The 17502-nt window shown below is 44.1% G+C and overlaps 1 protein-coding gene across 1 annotated transcript; it reads right to left on the bottom strand.

Moving 5' to 3' along the window:
- Positions 1-12593: 12593 nt before the first annotated feature.
- LOC124676270 (indole-2-monooxygenase-like) lies at positions 12594-14548 on the bottom strand. Its single transcript, XM_047212353.1, has 2 exons — positions 13603-14548; positions 12594-13500 (listed from the first exon to the last, which is right to left on the bottom strand). The coding sequence occupies exons 1-2, from the start codon at positions 14503-14505 to the stop codon at positions 12880-12882; spliced, it is 1524 nt and encodes a 507-aa protein (XP_047068309.1). The 5' UTR covers positions 14506-14548; the 3' UTR covers positions 12594-12879.
- Positions 14549-17502: the final 2954 nt, after the last annotated feature.

Here is a 17502-nt window from a genome sequence, read left to right as displayed (position 1 = left end):
ATCAGAGGTGATATGATGATGAATAACAATCTGAACATAGGCCTTGGTTCAATGGTTTCACTCAATAGCATAAACAACAAGTAGAAATCAGTACCGGGAGAGTTTCCCCTATCAAACAATCAAGATCAAACCCAAATTGCTACAGCGGTGACGAGGTGCTGCGGAGGAGATGGCGGTGATGATGGTGGAGATGATGATGATGGTGATGGAGATGATGTCCAGCTCGATGGCGGTGACGATGGCATCGATTTCCCCCCGGGAGGGAATTTCCCCGGCGGATTCCCGCCCGCCGGAGAGCTCTTTTCTCTCTCGGTGTTCTCCGCCCCGCGCAGGCGGCCGTAACCCTTCGTGAGGATTCCTCTCTGGCTTAGGTCTTCGGGACGAAGGGTTTCGCGAAGAAAAGGAGGCGAAAGAGGCCGAGGGGCCCCACACCACATGGTGGCGCGGCCGAGCCATGGGCCGCGCCACCCTATGGTGTGGGCCCACCCCGGGTCCAGCTGGCTCCCCTTCCGGCTTCCTCCGTCATCCGGAAAAATAGGATTTTCTGTAAAACTTCCTTCCACAAGCTTGATCTTCCGAAATATTGCATCCCGACGGTGCTTTTTCCAACAGAATCTCGGCTCCGGTGCTCGATCTCCAAATAATCATGAAACATGCGAAATAGATGAAATAACATAAGTATTGTGTCCCAATATGAAATATATCAATGAATAACGAGCAAATTATGATATAAAATAGTGATGCAAATTGGACGTATCAACTCCCCCAAGCTTAGACTTCGCTTGTCCCCAAGCGAAACTGAACTCTATAAACAGGTCCACATGTTTATGGAGTGAAGAGTCGATAAATAAAATACGGACAAGAAGCATCATATTCATTCACACAAGACATTATAGTAAACAACTTCCTCATATAACTCAATCTTGAAACAAGTATAAGGTAGTCACAAATAAAGGTGCATAAGGAATCATAATTGGTGATGGCAAACTTTGTTCTTGGTCGTAGAACATTTAACAAATTATATTCATCTATTGAGCAGCGCTCTCATATCAAAAGCTTATGGTAAACTTGCATACTCAATCATATTAATCATTGATGACTTCAAAGCTATATTCATTCAAGGTAAAACTTGTACTAAACAAGAAAGAGTAAAGACATGATGAAGCAAGTCACAATATAATAGTTTAATCACAACAACTCAAATGCTTGCTTGAGATGGAGGGAAATAGGTTTACTGACTCAACATAAAGTAAAAGACAGGCCCTTCGCAGAGGGAAGCAGAGATTAAATCATGTTCTAGAGCTTTTTCAGTTTTGAAATCATATAAAGAGAATAAAAGTAAAGTTTTGAGAGGTGTTTGTTGTTGTCAACGACCGGTAGCGGGTACTCTAACCCCTTGCCAAACAAACCTCCAAAGAGCGGCTCCCATGAAGGACGTTATCTCTACCAGCAAGGTAGATCATCCCTCGTCTCTTTTGTTTACACATGTATTTTAGTTTATTTAAGGGTGACACTCCCCCCAACCTTTGCTTACACAAGCCATGGCTAACCGAATCCTCGGGTGCCTTCCAACAATCTCATACCATGGAGGAGTGTCTATTGCAAAATTAAGTTGCTTACTGATGAATCAGGGCAAAACATGTGAAGAGGATTATTAATGAAAGTTGATTAATTGGGGCTGGGAACCCCGTTGCCAGCCTCTTATTGCAAAATTATAGGATAAGTGGATGAAGCCACTAGTCCTTTAGTGGAGGCTGCCTAACAAGACTGAAAGATAAAACACCACATACTTCCTCATGAGCTATAAAACATTGACACAAATAAGAAGTAATAAGTTTTGAATTGTTTAAAGGTAGCACATGAAGTATTTACTTGGAATGGCGGACAATACCATGCAAGTAGGTAGGTATGGTGGACACAAATGGCATAGGTTTGGGTTCAGGTTTGGATGCACGAGAAGTATTCCCTCTCGAGACGGGTCTTTGGCTAGCAAGGTTAATTAGCAAGCATAAAAGTTGAGGGAAACAAACAAATATACATGTGATAGAAACAATCATGCATCTTACTTGTAAGCACAAATAGTTTTAACTTTAGAATACTAAGCTAAGAACTGATAAGAAAGATAATAACATCTTCTACATGTATTTCCTCTATTCTTCTTAAACTCAAAGTGTTGTTACTATTGACCATTGCTAAGTTTGCCAAAACCAAATAGATTTACTCAATACTCCCAAAGTGGTACCAATACTAAAATCAAGATCAATCATATAGTAGAAATTGCAAACTAAAATAAGGTGTGCAATATGTAAATGATAAGACTTCTCATTAATATTCCATAATGATAACTCACACCAAGGGATACATGGACAAACTAAAGGAGAGATACTTCCACGCTGCAACCCATCTCATACGATAACTTCCCTACTCATGATATGACACTACTTGATAGTAAAAAGTAAAAGGTAATGATAATGTGATACCGCGGCACTCCCCCCAGCTTGGAACAAACCAAGGGGATGCCAATACCGATGATGGATTACTCCTTTGGTGATGGTGGTGATGAATTCTTCCCGCGCTTCTTAATAAACTCCTTCAACTTCAGCTTCTCAGCCTTGACAATTCTGCACTAAGATTCGAAGAGATTCATTGTTATCTCGAGGTTGGCGATGACGACCTTGTGATGCGAATCGAGTGGTATTCAATCATTCTTCGGAGACGGCAATTCTCCTCCCGGAGTATCTCCACTTCTCTTCTTAGAGCCCGATATTGATCACAAAACTCATCGATAATCCGTAGAACTTCTTCCATCATGGGGAAGGAGACGAGGCTAAGAGCGGGTGGTAGAGGTCCCTGCAAGTTATGAGAAAAAGAACGTTGAGTGTCAACAGATCCCACCAAGATTTGCTTGCTCCCTCCGGCTTGCTGATCTTGTCTTGATGGCACCTCCGTCACTTCTTCCTCCGAAAGCCCCTTGTCCTTGTTCTTGGAGACCATGGTGCCTCTAAACTGAAAACGCATCCCGGCGTAAACAACTCGAAACAAAACACGTCGAGAAAACGATATACGGACCTCCAGGGGTCCGGGGGATTTTATAGTAAAAATTTTCAGAACAAACGGAAAGTACCAGATCGAACCCGAGTCGGAAAGGGGCGACGAGGCGGCCAGACCATAGGTCGGCGCGGGCCCAGGTCAGGCCGCGCCGGCCTATGGTGGCGCGCCCTCGTGCGTCCTTTCCACTCCGTTTCGAACTCGTAATTTTTCATATTTTCCAAAAACAACAAAAATAATGTTCGGAAAGTAAATCGCGAACTTTTCATTACCAAGCATCGTTACCTATTCAAAGTTGAGTTCCGGCGGACTCGTCAATTTGTCCTTTGATGAAAGCCTCCGGTGTTTCCACTCGAATAATATCAACATCAACATTATAAGAGTCACCTCGAGATATAATGCTTGAGTCTTTGTCCATTCACCACTTGCGTAGCATTGCCTTGGAGAGAGCTAATTTTAATTGCTCCCGAACGATACACCTCCTCAACAACATACGGTCCTTCCCATTTCGAGAGTAATTTCCCTGCAAAGAATCCGAGACGAGACCGATACAATAGGACTTTATCCCCAATATTAAACTCTCTTTTGATGATCCTTCTATCATGCCATTTTTTAACTTTTTCTTTAAAGAGTTTAGCATTTTCATAAGCTTCACTTCTCCATTCATCTAGAGAACTTAATTGTAGCAACCTCTTATCACCGACAAGTTTAGGATCTTTATTTAATTCTCTAACAACCCGATAAGCTTTGTGTTCTAGTTCTAAAGGTAAATGACAAGCTTTTCCATAAACCATTTTATAAGGTGACATTCCCATGGGGTTCTTATAAGCAGTTCTATAAGCCCATAGTGCGTCTTTCAATTTACTAGCCCAATTCTTTCTAGATTTATTAACGGTTTTCTGCAAGATAGATTTAATTTCTCTATTTGATAGTTCTACTTGACCACTACTTTGAGGGTGATAAGCGGAAGCAATTCTATGATTAATGCCATACTTAGCAAGAGTTTTTCTAAAACCTCCATGAATAAAATGAGAACCTCCATCAGTCATAATATATCTAGGTACTCCAAATCTAGGAGTAATAATATCTAAAAGCATTTTTAAAGAGGTCTCACCATCAGCACTTTTTGTAGGTATGGCTTCCACCCATTTAGTAACATAATCAACAGCAACAAGTATATGAGTGTTACCTTTTGAAGAGGGAAAAGGTCCCATGAAGTCAAATCCCCAACAATCAAACGGTTCAATAACAAGAGTATAATTCATAGGCATTTCATTGCGTCTGGAGATATTACCAACCCTTTGACATTCATCACAAGATAAAATAAACTTCCTTGCATCTTTGAAGAGAGTTGGCCAATAAAAACCTGATTGTAGAACCTTTTGCGCGGTTCTATCTCCGGCGTGATGTCCTCCATAAGCACTACCATGACATTTACTCAATATCTCTTGTTGTTCATATTCGGGAACACACCTTCGCATAATACCATCTACTCCTTCTTTATATAAGTGTGGGTCATCCCGAAATAATGCCTCAAGTCATAAAAGAATTTCCTCCTCTCGCTGAGCTGAAAAGGTTGGAGGCAAGTACTTGGAAACAATAAAGTTAGCATAATCAAGCATACCAAGGACCTGTCTCGCGAGCTCACCTTTATTACAGCCAATTGTTCATTTGAAAAACTATCATTAACAGGAACAGGATCATAAGCAATATTTTCCAATCTAGACAAATTATCAAGCAACAGGATTATCAAGCACCTTTCCTATCTACAATATGTAAATCAAATTCTTGCAAAAGAAGTACCCATCTAATAAGCCTCGGCTTAGCATCTTTCTTTGTCATAAGGTATCTAATTGCAGCATGATCAGTATGAATTGTTACTTTTGAATCAACAATATAAGATCTAAATTTATCACAAGCAAAGACTACAGCTAACAATTCTTTTTCAGTAGTAGCATAATTTCTTTGAGCAAGCATCAAGAGTCTTGCTAGCATAATGAATAACATTTAATTTTTTATCTACTCGCTGTCCAAGAACAGCGCCTACAGCAAAATCACTAGCATCACACATAATTTCAAAAGGTAAATTCCAATTAGGAGGTTCAACTATAGGAGCAGTTGTTAAGGCTTTCTTTAGAGTTTCAAAAGCTTCCTTACAATCATCATCAAAAACAAAAGGTACATCTTTTTAAGAAGATTAGTAAGAGGCTTTGAAATCTTGGAGAAATCTTTAATAAATCTCCTATAAAACCCAAGCATGACCAAGAACACTACGAATACCTTTAACATCCCTTGGATAGGGCATCTTCTCAATAGCTTCAACTTTAGCTCTATCAACTTCGATACCTCTCTCGGAAATTTTATGTCCCAATACAATTCCTTCATTAACCATAAAGTGGCATTTCTCCCAATTAAGAACAAGGTTAGTTTCTTCACATCTCTGCAAAACTTTATCAAGGTTTCGCAAACAACTATCAAAATAATTCCCGTAGACAGAAAAATCATCCATGAATACTTCCACAATACTCTCACAAAAGCCATGAAAAATAGCAGACATGCATCTTTGAAAAGTAGCAGGAGCATTACATAAACCAAAAGGCATACGCCTATAAGCATAAGTTCCATAGGGACAAGTAAAAGTGGTTTTCTCTTGATCTTTAGCTTTAACAAAGCAATTTGTGAAAACCCGTAATAACCATCAAGAAAGCAAAAATGAGTATTTTTAGATAACCTTTCTAGCATTTGATCAATAAATGGTAAAGGGTAATGATCTTTCTTAGTAACTTTATTAACTTTTCGATAATCAATGCACATTCTATACCCTACAACTACTCTTTGAGGTATGAGCTCATCATTATCATTAGGCACAACAAGTCATTCCTCCTTTCTTAGGAACGCAATGCACAGTGACTAACCCATCTACTATCGGCAATAGGATATATAATACCAGCTTCAAGAAGTCGTAATACCTCATTTCTTACCACATCCTTCATCTTAGGAATTAGACGACGCCGAGGTTCAACAACGAGCTTCGCATCATCTTCCATATTAATGGCGTGTTGGCATATAGAGGGAGAAATCCCCTTCAAGTCATCAAGAGTATAGCCAATAGCACCTCGGTGTTTCTTCAATATTTGCAATAATCTTTCTTCTTCAAACTCGTAAGCTTAGAACTAATAATAACAGGATATATTTTCTTATCATCAATATGAGCATATTTAAGATTATCAGGTAAAGGCTTTAAATCAAAAACAGGATCTTCCTTTGGTGGCGGTGTTGTACCCAAGTCTTCCACCGGTAAATCATGTTTGAGAATAGGTTGGCGAAGAAAAATCTCCTCAAGCTCATCTCTTTCTTTCCTAAAAACTTCACTCTCGCTATCCTCCAAATGTTGCCGCAAAGGATTATTAGGAACAAGAACAATAGATGCACACTCGCTCCATTTTAAAATCATTACTAGGCAAATCAGCTTTATAAGGAGTTTTAGTAAATTTAGAGAAGTTAAACTCATAGGATTCGCCAGCAAATTTAGTCAAAATTTTCTCTTTCTTGCAATCTATAATAGCTCCACAAGTATTTAGAAAAGGTCTACCAAAAATGATAGGACAATAATCACTAGCAGCAGAACCAAGTACCAAAAAGTCAGCAGGATATTTAATCTTACCACATAGAACTTCCACATCTCGAACAATACCAATTGGTGAAATAGTTTCTCTATTAGCCAGCTGAATAACCACATCAATATCTTCAAGTTCACAAGAATCAATTTCGTGCATAATCTCCGTGTAAAGCTCATAAGGTATAGCACTAACACTTGCACCAATATCACATAAACCATAATAGCAATGATCACCAATTTTAACGGATAGCATAGGAACACTAGCTTGTTTGGGTTTATTAGGATGTGAAACAATATTAGAAGCATCTTCACGTGAAAATAATATGACCATCCTCAACATTTTCAATCACAAGATCTTTAACTATTGCAACAGAAGGTTCGACTTTTATTTGTTCTTCAGTGTTCTCTAGGTTTCTTTTCACTTTTATGAACCGCACTATTTATAACGTAGTACTCTTTCATTTTAGCAGGAAAAGGAGTTTTTTCAATATAAGCTTCAGGAATAACACGATCAGCAGCTTCAATTACAACACACTTATAAATAGATGAATCAATTTTATCTTTATACGGTTCATGATACTTATCAAAATTCTTCTTAGGCAATTCATAATGAGAGGCAAAAGCTTTATAAAGGTTTGCAGCAACTTGAGAATCAAGGCCATATGTAGCACTCATATTACGAAATGTATCGAGTATCCATAAAAGCTTCAATGCATTTATAATCATAAATTATACCCGATTCTCTATCTTTGTCGTTCTCCCAACCTTCAGTATTTTCTTGGATCCGATCAAGAAGGTCCCTTTTAAACTCTTCTTTGTTGCGTGTAAATGATCCGGTAACAAGAAGTATCCAAGCAAGGTCTTGTCTTGAAAAGAAAGTCTTGCATAGAAATTATCAATAATAACATTACCAGGAAGCTCATGAATGGGGCATTTGAGCATTAAAGACTTCAATATCCCCCAAGCTTGGGCAATACTCTCTCCATCATGAGGCCAGAAATTATATATGCGGTTCCGATCTTTGTGAATTTCACTTGGAGGATAAAATTTGGAATAAAATAAAGGCACAATGTCCTCCCAATCAAGAGAATCACCATTCTTCAGCAATTTATACCAATGCGCCGCTTTACCGTACAGCGATATAGAGAATAGTTTCTTCCTAACTTCATTAATAGCAATACCCGCACATTTGAATAACCCGCATAATTCATGCAAAAACAAGTAAATGATCACCAGGATGGACAGCTTCCATCCCCTTCATAGCGGTTATCCATAACATGTTCAATAATTTTCGTAGGTATTTTATATGGTATTACTTCCTCACCTGGCGCCTCATCCACTACCGTTGCAGTAGTAGTAGATTTCCCAAATAGAAATTGAAGAGAAGATCTCTCCATAATGACTTATAGCAGCAGCAGTAAATAAAATCAGCACAAACAAGTAAAGGTTTTCCTTACCAATTCCACTTACCAATAGCGCTTCACTCCCGGCAACGGCGCCGTAAAATAGTCTTGATGACCCACAAGTATAGGGGGTGTATCGTAGTATCTTCAATAAGTAAGAATGTCGATCCCAACGAGGAGCAGAAGGTGTTGACAAGCAGTTTCGATGAAGGTTTCACTGTAAATGCTCACGGACAAGTATTCAGGGGGTTTTGATGTAACAGATGAATAAAGTACGAGTAGGTAAAATGCGAGAGAAATAATTGCAGCGAGTGGCCCAATCCTTTTTAGCACAAAGGACAAGCCGGTTTGTTTACTTATAATGACCAAACGTTCTCGAGGACACACGGAATTTTAGTCTAGTGCTTTCGCTACATACAGACTGATTAATCTTCATTGTTTTGATAAGTGTTGTGTGGGTGAACCTGTGCTAATGTACCGCCCTTCCTAGGACTAATACATACTTGTGATTATACCCCTTGCAAGCATCCGCAACTACAAGAAAGTAATTAAGATAAATCTAACCATAGCCTTAAACTTCGAGATCCTGCGATCCCTCCCGCATCGATATACCAACGGGGGTTCAGGTTTCGTCACTCCGGCAACCCCGCAATTGGCAAACGAGTACAAGATGCATTCCCCTAGGCCCATAAATGGTGAAGTGTCGTGTAGTCGACGTTCACACGACACCACTAGAAGAATAACACCACAACTTAAATATCATAACATTGAATATTACTCAACCATAGTTCACTACTAACATTTAGACTTCACCCATGTCCTCAAGAACTAAACGAACTACTCACGAGACATCATATGGAACATGATCAGAGGTGATATGATGATGAATAACAATCTGAACATAGACCTTGGTTCAATGGTTTCACTCAATAGCATAAACAACAAGTAGAAATCAGCATCGGGAGAGTTTCCCCTATCAAACAATCAAGATCAAACCCAAATTGCTACAGCGGTGACGAGGTGCTGCGGAGGAGATGGCGGTGATGATGGTGGAGATGATGATGATGGTGATGGAGATGATGTCCAGCTCGATGGCGGTGACGATGGCGTCGATTTCCCCCTCCGGGAGGGAATTTCCCGGCGGATTCCTGCCCGCCGGAGAGCTCTTTTCTCTCTGGTGTTCTCCGCCCCGCAGAGGCGGCTGTAACCCTTCGTGAGGATTCCTCTCTGGCTTAGGTCTTCGGGACGAAGGGTTTCGCGAAGAAAAGGAGGCGAAAGAGGCCGAGGGGGCCCCACACCACATGGTGGCGCGGCCAAGCCATGAGCCGCGCCACCCTATGGTGTGGGCCCACCCCGGGTCCAGCTGGCTCCCCCTTCCGGCTTCCTCCGTCATCCGGAAAAATAGGATTTTCTCGTAAAACTTCCTTCCACAGCTTGATCTTCCGAAATATTGCATCCTGACGGTGCTTTTTCCAGCAGAATCCTGGCTCCGGTGCTCGATCTCCAAATAATCATGAAACATGCGAAATAGATGAAATAACATAAGTATTGTGTCCCAATATGAAATATATCAATGAATAACAGCAAATTATGATATAAAATAGTGATGCAAATTGGACGTATCAACAGGGTAGATGCTACTTGAATGACTGACCATATAGATCTCGCGAACTGGCACTGGAAGAATAAGTGCTTGATTGTTTCGTCCTGATGACAGAAAACACATCGAGTACTCCCATGCCAATTACGCTTAACAAGATTGTCTTTGGTGAGGATTACCCCTCGACGAAGATACCATCCAAATTTCTTAATTTTTAATGGTATCTTCATCTTCCAAATCTTTTTATTATTATCAACTGGTAGATCAGAAAGAAGGATCGCGTTGTAGAAAGATTTCACAGAGAAAGCACCATTGGCATGAAGGTTCCATCTAAATTCGTCCGGTTCGTCCGATAATTGAATATCCCCGAGCCGTTGAATTAAGGTATTCCATGCCGCAAGTCTTTGTCCAAGTAAAACCCGTCCGAACGTCACATTCGGGGTGAGGTAGCCATTACGGTAGCAATGGTATCACCTTGACGACGAGCAATCCTATAAAGAGCTGGATACTTGTTCACTTAGGGGTGCATTGTCAAGCCAAGCATCTTCCCAGAAACGTATTTGTGCTCCATTTCTGATTGTGAAAGTGCCATGGCGAAAAAATTCATTTTTTGTCGCCATTAGCCCAGCCCAGAAGTGAGAATCCCCTGGTTTCCAACCCATTTGGGATAATGTCTTCGAACCGATATACTTTCGCCGAAGGATAGTCTGCCAAGCCCATCCTCAGTGAGGAGCTTAAACAGCCATTTTCCCAATAGGGCCGAATTCTTGACTGCCAAATCATGAACTCCAAGCCCACCTTGGTCTTTGGGACTACAAACTATACTCCACTTAACCAGTCGATATTTCTTTTTCTCTCTGTCCCCTTGCCAAAAAAATCTGGATCGATAATAATCGAGTTTATGCAGAATTTCTTTTGGTAGGATGAAAAATGATAACATATACAGTACCATATTTGTGAGTACCGAATTCCATATTTGTGAATCGGATGGGATTCATGCATAACTGCTAGGAAAACAATCCTAGCACCTAGCACCAGCGCCGACGTTGTACATTCCCTACCAAACCGACTAATATATTACTAAGCCTAGACACGAACGACTAGACTTTGAAGAGGAAAGAACCAACCATTCCGATTTGGAGGTACCGATGTTGGGCATCATTGGATTGGGTTGAGTCGGCTTCGGTGAGGAGGACACCGGCGTCGTGGATGACGGATTTCAGCGTCTTCCTCTCGCCCGGTGCCCGGTACCCAGGCTACTACAAGACAGGGGATTGTCCATCGACGGGTGGCTTTGACGTATGACTAGAGGAGGGCAGCGGCGCCATCACCTTCTCCACCGTGGCACACCAAGGGTCCAAGGCGCCACAACTCTACACCTCGATCCACCACAGTGGCAGTGTTTTGTTGATTGCTGGTTTGCCCATGGGATTGACCATGGCTGCCGAGATGACAGGGAGACCATGGCTGCGTGGAACGGAATCGGTAGATCTTTCGTCTAATTCGATAAAAGGCGCTCTATTACTCAAAAGTTTAAGCATTACATATGATCTCTACACTGCTAGGAGCCTAAGATGCAAACAGCCGTATCCAAAACAGTGCAAATTTAAACCGATACAAAATGAGGGGTCTTTTGTCCGGTGGCTGGTCTGATTTTACGTCCTTGACAAAGCGATAGGTAAGCTTAATTATAAGCTTTGATTCTCCGTTGGATCTTCATCCCCGAAGGAGCGCGCACGGAATAAATAAATAGATGGATTATTGCTTCTTTGTTCTTCTTAAAAAAAAATAGGAAACTGGTATTGAAAGTCTTATCCTGATCTAGGTAGTACCCATCAAGAGATAGAAGTTAGTTGATTTGGGGGTTCCTCCTGTTTTTATGCTTTTTTTTTTGGAGGCTGAACTGCGATGAGGCTTGTTCTAGCTTTGGGACTAGTGCTTTGTACGGTAGTGGCATGTAAGCATGTGATGAGGATCTGGCCTGGGGGCACGTAGGCATTGACGCACATGCACATCTATGTGTGTGTGTGGTTGTGGTAAGAGCATCCCCGCTCGTTGGCGCTCCCCACGCCCAAATCCGGTGAAATTTTCGTCCGGATTGGAGGAAAATTTGGCCTGGGGAGCGCCGAAGTTCCAGCCGTCCCGGGGAATTTGCGTGGGCTAGAGCATGGAATCTTCACTGACACGCGGGCCAGATCGCGGAATTTGCTCCATCCGGAGTCCCCGGCAACACCCCGGGAAACCGAGGATGGCCTGAGGAGTCCGACGGATTTAGGCCAAATCCGGACGAAAACGAGAAGCTGGGAGCGTGACTGGGCCAGTTTCGTCCGTCCGGATGAAAAAAAGAGGCCCCGGGGGGCTACTGGGAGGCATGAGTGGAGATGCTCTAAGACTCCGATCATGATGGCTTTCCTTAAATAGAATCATGCCACTTTCTTTTTTTAGGTGAGGGCTAGGTTCGACTAATCCCGTTCAAAGAGTTCAATGCTAGTAGTACGATATAATGAAGAGTGGTGTTTTGAAACATGGGACATGTTTCTTATATTTTGAAATGCATCTTACACTTATTTTGAATTTTTTAAAATTGAAATAAAAAATTCGCACATGCATCTTCACCTCATACGTGCTCATAAAGCCGTTTCATAAAAAATCAACTTACCACGTGATGTGTGTAAAAAAAAGGTAAAATTCAGTGCTAAAAATAAAAGAAATTAAAAGATAAATTTTCTTTTGTTTATATAGACAACAAAAGTATTGATTTTTCGTGAAACTTGACGAACACATATTATGGAGATATACATGTAGAATTTTTTTATCAAAAATGTTCGACACTTTGAATTATAATTTTTTGGTAGAGGGAGCCGAATTGAATTTTCGGATACAATATAAAAAAAGGTAGCAGTAGGATATAACACAATGGACTGAGATTTAGAGCTAGCCACGCCCTTTATTTATAGAGAAGACTCTTATCCATAGCAGCAGAACAGCTGCTGGACTGGTAACAAACCGACTCAAAAATTACTAAGCCTAGACACGCACGACTAGACTTTGAAGAGGAAAGAACCAACCGTTCTCAAATAGGAAACGGACATGGTTTGGTTATTTCCATCGGCCACACTTAGCGCTGGATTTAATAGTTTCATGGTAAAAGAATTGGGAAATGGTTGCAGCAATACAAAGTTTCAAAATACGGCAGCAATAGAATATATCTAGACGATTTTAGCGACGCGTGGGACAAGGAGGAGGTTCTCCTTCCGGTGCACATCCATCCCGAACGCCTCCGTCATATCTACGCCTGGCGACCCTTCCGGCAGCTCCCAGTCGAAGTGGTATATGAGGTTGGCCAGGATGATCTCGAAAGTGAGCGTGGCGAAGTTTATACCTGGGCACATCCTTCGTCCTGACCCGAACGGCAGCAAACGGAAGTCGTTGCCGTAGAAGTCTGAATTGGCATCCACGGATCCTTCCAAGAAACGCTCAGGCACGAACTCCTCCGCTCTCTCCCAGCTGCTGGCGTGCCTGCCTATAGCCCACACGTTGATGATTACCCGCGTCCCGGCGGGGACGACATAGCCCTCTACTTCGCAGTCGGCGATGGATGCGTGGGGCAGCAGGAGAGGCCCTGGTGGGTGCAGCCGCATCGTCTCCTTCATCACGGCCTTGAGGTAGCTCATGCCGCTCAGGTCTTCCTGTGTGAGCAGTTGGTTGGTTGTACCGCACCTTCTCACCTCGGCTTGCAGCTTGGCCATTACTTGAGGTGCCCGGGCCAGCTCGGCCATGGCATAGTCAAGCCAAATGAATGTTGTGTCCGTCCCGGCTTGAAACATGTCCTAGGAACATATATATATGTGAGTGTTGGTAAAAGTCGAATAAAAACATGCCAAAGATATATATATGTTGGTAGAAAAATGAAACTCTATGTATGTACATACCATGAGTATTGACTTGATGTTGTTTCTGGTTAGCTTGTACTCATCTTGGACGGATAGCATCACGTCGATGAAGTCCGGCTCGTCACCTTTCTCCATGGGTGTGCTTGTGTGCCTGTCGATGACCTCGTCCAGCAGATCGTCCCATCTTTTCCTCTGCTTGGCGATGTTGGCGGACCCGATGCCCAGCCTTGCCAAACTCGGGAAACAGTCATCCAGGTTAAATCCACCAAGGAGCTGCCCGTTTCCCACAAACAGGTCGTGGAACAGCTTGCCCCAACGATCCTCCCTAGGGATCCTACCCGCCACCGCCTGGGACACCATATCGTGCGCGAAGTGGCTGAAGAGGTGGGTGAGATCCACCGCCGTGCCCGCCGCCGCCGCCTCCCTTACACTGGCCAGGGCAAGCCGCGCCTCCTGCTCACGGTAGGGGAGGTTGGCGCGGATCTTCTTGGCGGTGAGGACGTGGGTGGTGATGATCTTCCTGACCTGCCGCCAGTACTCGCCGTACGGGGAGTGGCCGACGTTGGTGGAGCCGACGAATAGGATGTCGCCTACCACGGTGTCCGGCCGGGACGCGAATACGTGATCGTGGGTGCGCAGGACGGCCTTGGCGGCGCTAGGGGACGACACGATCAGTGTGGGCACGGCGCCGAGGCGGAGGAGCATCACGTCGGGGCCGTGCTTCCTCGCAAGGTCGCGGAGGCCGACGTGGGGGAGTGATCCGATGAGGTGGAGGTGCCCGATGATGGGCAGCCTGAACCGCGGGCAAGGGAGCTTGCTGCGCAGCCTCTCCGCTCGTGATGTCGACCTGGCCAGGTGCACGGCGACCAGGAGGAGGACAACGGCGAGCACTAGAGCCTGTGGAGATGCATATTGATGGAGGAGCGATAGCTCTAGATTCATGGCTATTCAGATGCTAAACGTACTACACTATTGGTTGCAGTTGTATGTGGTGCTCACAATCGATTGACTCGGGAAAAACGCAATCCACATATATATCATCAGAGTACAGTACTGTTTGTGTGGCGATGTCTGCATTGTTGTCTTGGTTTTTCCTTATTGGGTCCATCCACTCTATCTCGCGCCATTATTCCTTTCTCCATCTTAGAGCATGTCTAACAGGCCCCGTATAACCCGCCCACCCCGTAAAATTCCGGCGACATACGGGGCAGGCGCGGTTTGGGCCGTCTAGCAGGCCCCGTATTCGGGCCGCCCCGTTTCGGCGGAATACGGGGCCCAGGAAATCGGCCCCGTCGCCCCGTACATATAGTGGGCGCAGGTGCGAGTGAGGGGTTAACCCCTCACTCGCAACCCTAGCTCCGCCGTGCGCCGCCGCCTCCTCCTCCTGCTCCGGCGAGCAATTAGCCGCTCCTCCGCGCCGCATTCCACCCCCAAGCCAGGATGGACTCCCGCCGCCGCAGTAGCGCCTCGCCGGCGAGCGGATCGAAGCGATCCCACTCGCCGGACACCGTAGAGGATGCGTGGCGGCTCAAGTGCAAGCTGTCCGCCGCCGGGAGCCGTCGCGCGGCCTGCAAGTACGTCGGCGCGCTGTACGTGCCGGAGCCGCTCCGGGAGTACGCCGCGGGTGGGCGGTGGTACAAGCAGGACCCGCCGCTCAAGCCGATGAGCGGCGAAGCGTTCGAGAAATGGCGCGCGCAGTGGCAGCGCGACCGCGCGGCGTTGGCGGCATGGAGGGCCACCATCGGCAGCACCAGCGGCGGAGGAAGCGGAGGCGGCGAGGAGGAAGACGCGGCGGCGGAAGAGGAGGCGGCCTACCGCCGTGCGATGGCCGAATCCGAGGCGGAGGCCGCCGAGAAAGCTCGGGCGGAGGCAGACGAGCAGGCGGCGGCCATCGCCGCCGTCCAGGAGTTCGAGGCGCGGGAGGCGCGGGAGGCGCAGGAGGCGGCGGCGAGGATCGCCTTCATCCCCTACGTCATCCTTGACGACTAGACGTAGGTTGATGCTTAGTTAGATGTAGTATGATCCGTAGTATGATCAATATGTATGTATGATCCCTAGTATGATCAATGAAGATGAACTTCCCGGGGTTTTTATTTTTGAAAATACGGGGCGAAATACGGGGTCTGCTAGACGGAATGGCTCGAAATGGAGCAGTTTTTCGATACGGGGCGAAATAAGAGACTTATACGGGGCAGCGAAATACGGGGCCTGTTAGACATGCTCTTACTAGCTGCATCCAACAACCAAAAGATCAAAATTTTTATGTAGTTCTGATATTATTACTACTAGGAAAATTATCATCATTTACTAGACGATAAGCTCTCGTTGATTGCTTTAGTCTCGGCGAGATCTTGCAGACTTCTTTTTTATATATATAAAAATTGGCCAATAATTATCGGTACTTACTTGCCTGATTCTATAGTACATCTCTACAAAGATTATAATAGCTTGGTTGCGAGGTTCTTTGAAGTCCTTAAACACCAATGCAAACTTGCACGGTGGTATACTTTTGTGGCATGATAACATCTCTTAGTTTTTCAAAACACTTGAATACTTCTCCATAACATTGTAATGTCTAAAGTCATATAAGATACTAGTACATGTAACTGTTCGCGGTTAGTTATAACATGAGTTACAGATTTGAAACCCCCTTCGACAAAAACTGATCAACACTAATCGAGAAAATGATTTAGGAGACAAATCAATTAAAACTCTCCGATTTCGCAATTAATTCAAAAATAATGTCAACATCAAGTGCTGAATTCATACATGCATTCATCTCTTCCTTCTATTCGAGAAAAGACACATACTATGGTTTAAATTTACACTTAGGGCGTGCTTGGATGCCGCCCAGCTTCTCAAAACTCCTTCGATCCATCTTCATAGGATGACTCTTGCTTCTTCCATGGAGAGCACCACTCCATCGCTCGATTGGGCTGGCTGAACGGACGAGATTGCATGCTCTAAACCGTAGTCAATCATAGCTCAACGCATGAGACTGTCATGACACTGGATTAAAGCCATATCTTGAATTCATCTCTTAAAATTAAACTCTTAAGATCATGATCATATAATATTCTTCTCTTGAGATCGATGATCTTGATGCCAATACTAAAAGTATATCTTTATTTTTATAGCATTCACACTTGAATCCAACACATGGACTACAAGAAATATCTATGAAATATTCCTTCATATAAACTCAATAAAAATATTAGTCCAAAAGTATTGTCACCAATTAAAAAAACACAGTTAGGGGCAATATACCCTTACAATCTTCCCACTCTGAATGGGCCGGCCTGCTCAACGGATGTGTTTCAGCATGATTATTGCAGGTTGGGCCAGACTGCGAGAATGAAAGGTACTGGTTGGTGAGAGGCAAGAGGTCGAAGAGAGGCGGCCGAAGATCGAAGAGAAGGCTATGGCAGTGCTGGCTGTGCTCGAGGAGGAGGGCAGGGCAGTGTTGGTCAGGCCTGCAGCTACCAGAGGAGGTCGGGAAGAGCCGGCGGAGACTTGCTCAAGAATTTTTGTTTCTTTTATGCCACATTATTCATTTTAGTGTATACACTATGAGAAGCTATCAAAGTACCGACATCCAGGCGCTGTGTCGATGGCTTTCGACCGAAGCCTTCGGCACAGGGCTCAAACAGGGCATGCCGCAAAGCGAGCCGTCGACACATGAAAGTTGTCGGTGTAGGGGACGACCACCGTCGGCACATGAAAGTCGTTGGCATAGACTGGGACGCGTGGCCCCTGGGGTCTCTGCCATGATGGCAAGGCAATGACGTTAGGACTGTGCTGACGTCTTTGTCGATAACACAAGTTTTTTTTTTTGCTTTTTTCTCTCTTTAGCTCTATGCCGTACATCGGCACAAGACTTGTCGATGGCACATTTTGTTTTGCTTTTTTTGTCCCCCCCCCCCCATAATCATCTTTTTA

The sequence above is a fragment of the Lolium rigidum genome, chromosome 1 (assembly GCF_022539505.1).
Source record: "Lolium rigidum isolate FL_2022 chromosome 1, APGP_CSIRO_Lrig_0.1, whole genome shotgun sequence".
Classification (NCBI taxonomy): Eukaryota; Viridiplantae; Streptophyta; class Magnoliopsida; order Poales; family Poaceae; genus Lolium; species Lolium rigidum.
This window is presented reverse-complemented; position numbering and strand designations above follow the sequence as displayed.

What these genes read in the sequence shown, in the direction of transcription:
- LOC124676270 (XM_047212353.1), bottom strand. Translation starts at nt 14,505, where the DNA reads ATGAATCTAGAGCTATCGCTCCTCCATCAATATGCATCTCCACAGGCT. An exon ending in ACATCAAGTCAATACTCATG is followed by an intron (nt 13,501 to 13,602) that starts GTATGTACATAC and finishes ATATGTTCCTAG; the next exon opens with GACATGTTTCAAGCCGGGAC.